At 48.6% G+C, this 3610-nt stretch overlaps 1 protein-coding gene across 1 annotated transcript in view; it reads left to right on the forward strand.

The window, feature by feature from the left end:
* Positions 1 to 3377, forward strand: part of AIFM1 (apoptosis inducing factor, mitochondria associated 1) — a 29936-nt gene extending 26559 nt beyond the window's left edge. Inside the window, 4 exon segments of the mRNA XM_015406152.1 lie at positions 641 to 783; positions 2016 to 2140; positions 2715 to 2911; positions 3097 to 3377. Coding sequence (XP_015261638.1) covers positions 641 to 783; positions 2016 to 2140; positions 2715 to 2911; positions 3097 to 3168 — 537 coding nt within the window. The 3' untranslated portion in view covers positions 3169 to 3377.
* The last annotated feature ends 233 nt before the right edge of the window (positions 3378 to 3610 follow it).

A 3610-nucleotide genomic window follows, 5' to 3' on the forward strand; every position in this document is an offset into this window, starting at 1 on the left:
GAGGGCTGCTGGGAGCAGGGGGTGGGGCTTGTTGCATCCGCCCGCCCCCTGGGCTCTTTACTGCTGGAGCTGCGCTCCTGCAGGAAATGACCCCTGCAATAGATAGGCTGGAGATCTAAAGCAATATCTAACATTTACTCTTTGACACTCCCAAAAGCAAATTGCACAATTTCAATGGACTGAAAAACATGATTTTAAAATGTCCATAAAGCAAAGCAAATACATTCACTTCTTAAGACTTAAGATAGACAATATAAAGTACGTCGCAATCAGCAAGTAGATCCAGTCCTTAGAACTTGGAACAGACAATAAGAAATAGGCCGCAGTCAACTCATCGTCCAGATTATTCAATGAGTTTTCGATTCCTTCATCAGGACTGCAAACAGGAACTCCCAAAGAGGCACAGCCACGGGAGCTATCCAGCCAATATTGCCTCCAAACTGTCTTATTGTACAGCAATGTCTCCAGACTGCCTTATTTTCCTTTATTCATGATGGATACATATAGCCAGACTCTGTAGGTGCTTTTCCATCTAAATGAATGTAAAGACGGCTTTGTTCATGTATTGAATACTATTGTATGTTTGAGAAATATCTGGAGCCTTATGTGATGTTAAGTTATACACGTGGTTCCTTTTAAGGCAGGGGATGCCGCCTGCTTCTATGACATCAAGCTGGGCAGACGACGTGTGGAGCACCACGATCATGCCGTCGTGAGCGGAAGGCTGGCAGGAGAAAATATGACGGGTGGGGCAAAGCCGTATTGGCACCAGTCCATGTTCTGGTAAGGTGGATTCACTTGTTTTCGTTTCCCTCCATAGCCAGCCTTAGCGCAAGCCCTTGCATGGTCCCTGTGCAGACAGCGCAGAGCACTGAAGAGGCCCATGTTTGTTCCTCTCCAGAGCAAGCCCCGTCCCAGAGTACCAAGTCAGACACCTTTCACCAGCTCCTTCCTGGGCCATCGGAGCGTTGGCTACCACAGTCAAGAGTAGCATGTATTCTGCAAAGCTGGTGTTTGACGTGGGATGGGTCATCCATCTGAAACAGTTTAGACGGGATGTGCATGGTCTTTATGGTCCTAAAGACTTGTGTGGGGGGGGGACGGACACCATCTAGTGGTGCATTACACTAAGAGAGTTAGAACTTCAGCTGCCAGACAATCCTCGGATCTCTTGGCTATACAACACGCACTGCCATACAATAATTGTTAGAGAATTGCTAGTAAACATCCTAATGCCAGAAGGTAGGATTTTCAGTGAGTGGGTTTTTGGGGTCCTGTCTTAAGTCTTTGCCCCTTCGATGAACAGAACAAACAAGGTTTAAAGTCCTTTTATGGATCGATTTCATTACTGGTATAAACTTGGCATGCATGAAAGGTTCCGAGCAAAGCCAGGTGATGTCAGTGTATGTCACGGCAGACGTCATAGAAGAGGCATCCCAGTTTCCATGAGGAATGCCTCCTCCAGGATGGTGCCTTGCCATCCGGGGTGTTTGCCCTTAGAAGGAAAACGTGGATGTTTTCTTTTAAAACACATGCTGTCTGTTTTGTCAAGGCACCGCTTGATTCTGTCAAAAAGTTTTTTGGGACTTAATGATGTTAGTAAGATCCGTGCGTTCCGTGCGCCTTGGTGTTTAGTCATGCCGGCCACATGACCACGGAAACATCTTCGGACAGCGCTGGCTCTTCGGCTTTGAAACGGAGATGAGCACCGCAACCCTAGAGTCGGATTCGACTGGCTTTCGAGCAAGGGAACCTTTACCTTTTAATGTTAGTAAGAACAACTTTGGCAAAATCAGCAAACATATTCAGCTCATCATTGTCTGAAGTGGGCCCCCCCCCCAAAATAAATAAATAAATAGCAACCTGTGTTAAATGACCTCTGAGGCTGAAATCGCATCATTAGGACAGAATGTGTTTGGGCTCAGTTACCTACATTTGTCTGAATTACAAAAGAGGAATGAACTCCCCCTGTATTCCTGAACTTTCGCCTTCTGCTGTTTTTGGCTGGTTCTTAGGAGTGATCTTGGCCCTGAAGTAGGCTATGAGGCTATCGGCCTTGTAGACAGCAGCTTGCCCACTGTGGGAGTATTTGCTAAAGCGACGGCAAGGGACACCCCAAAATCTGCGACAGAGCAGTCAGGTGAGGTTTTAATCCATAACTATGGAAGGGCCCTTGGCAATCTTTTTGCAGTGGTGATTTTGGGGGATGTAGCCCATTTCATCTGAATAGGTTTAAAATTTCTCAGCACTGTACCTTTGGGCAGTGTTAATGATAATCAGCATGATCTAGGGTGAGAGGTAATGTCAGCACGTTCTGTGTGGTACTTATACCAAGGTATGCATGTGTGTCGCTCATCCACCCATGGTTTGAGAAAGTATGTTGTTTCTGTGTCTGAACTGAAAAAGTGTGGACATCGGCAAGCGATAATCAGAAGACCAGGGCTTAAAGTGGGTTGCAAAACACAGTTTCTAGTAATGATGATTTGGGTAACTGCAGCTGGTACCGTGCCTCTGGGAAGGTGCTGCAGCATGGAGAGGGAGGAAACTTGCACTGGGAGCATGGGAAATGAAGTTAAGACTAGCAAGCAGCTAGAAACTGCGGTTTGCCTGTCGGGCATCTCATCTTCCAGACACGCCACTCACAAGTGTGAACTGCAAACAGAGTTCGTTGCAATGTCCAAACTGAGCTCATGCGTGTTCAACACTTGCCCTAGGAACTGGAATCCGCTCCGAGAGCGAAACGGAGACCGAAGCCTCGGAGCTCAAAGTCTCGGCCGCCTCCCCCAACAGCCTACAGGTGCCGCAGCAGGGAGAGGATTATGGCAAAGGAGTCGTTTTCTACCTCAGGGATAAAGTGGTGGTGGGGATCGTGCTGTGGAACATCTTCAACAGGATGCCAATTGCTCGAAAGGTCTGCTTGTGTGTGTGTGTGTGGGGGAGGGGCTGTTGGTAGAATGGGGCTTGACACTAGCCGTAGCAGTGAGTGCATAAAGCAGAAGCCGGGGGAGGGCATAGGTTCCCAGGGGCAGCTGGTGGAAAGGGAGGCAGTGGCAATGTCAGTGGGAGCTCAGATGGCTTGCTTTCTGTCTCTTGCAGATCATTAAAGACGGGGAAGAGCATGCTGACCTCAATGAAGTTGCGAAGCTCTTTAACATCCACGAGGAGTGAATGCTGTGGGCAGCCCTGTGCCCCTCAGGCTACGATGAAGTTGGAAACAGCGGGGGGTGGGGGGTGGGCATCCGCTGTGGGCTGTGTCAGCTCTTCTCGTTGCATGCCCCCCCCTCCTCCACCACCGTCGTGCGTATGAGTGTTTGTAGTGGCCCAGAGTTCTCTCTTTGCACCAGGAATAAAGCCGGATTAACATTCTAAGTTAAATCAGGACCTGTGAGAATTAGTTTTGTAGCCTTCTTACCATTAGAGAGCCAGTTTGGTGTAGTGGTCAAGTGCGCGGACTCTAATCTGGGAGAACCGGGTTTGATTCCCCACTCCTCCACTTGCACCTGGCTGGATGACCTTGGGCAAGCCATAACTCTGGCACAGCTGTTCTTGAAAAAGAGCAGTTTCTGTCAAGTTCTCTCAGCCTCGCCTACCTCACAAGGGTGTCTGTTGT

The sequence above is a fragment of the Gekko japonicus genome, unplaced genomic scaffold, assembly GCF_001447785.1.
Source record: "Gekko japonicus isolate JY-2015 unplaced genomic scaffold, Gekko_japonicus_V1.1 scaffold1040, whole genome shotgun sequence".
Taxonomy (NCBI): Eukaryota; Metazoa; Chordata; class Lepidosauria; order Squamata; family Gekkonidae; genus Gekko; species Gekko japonicus.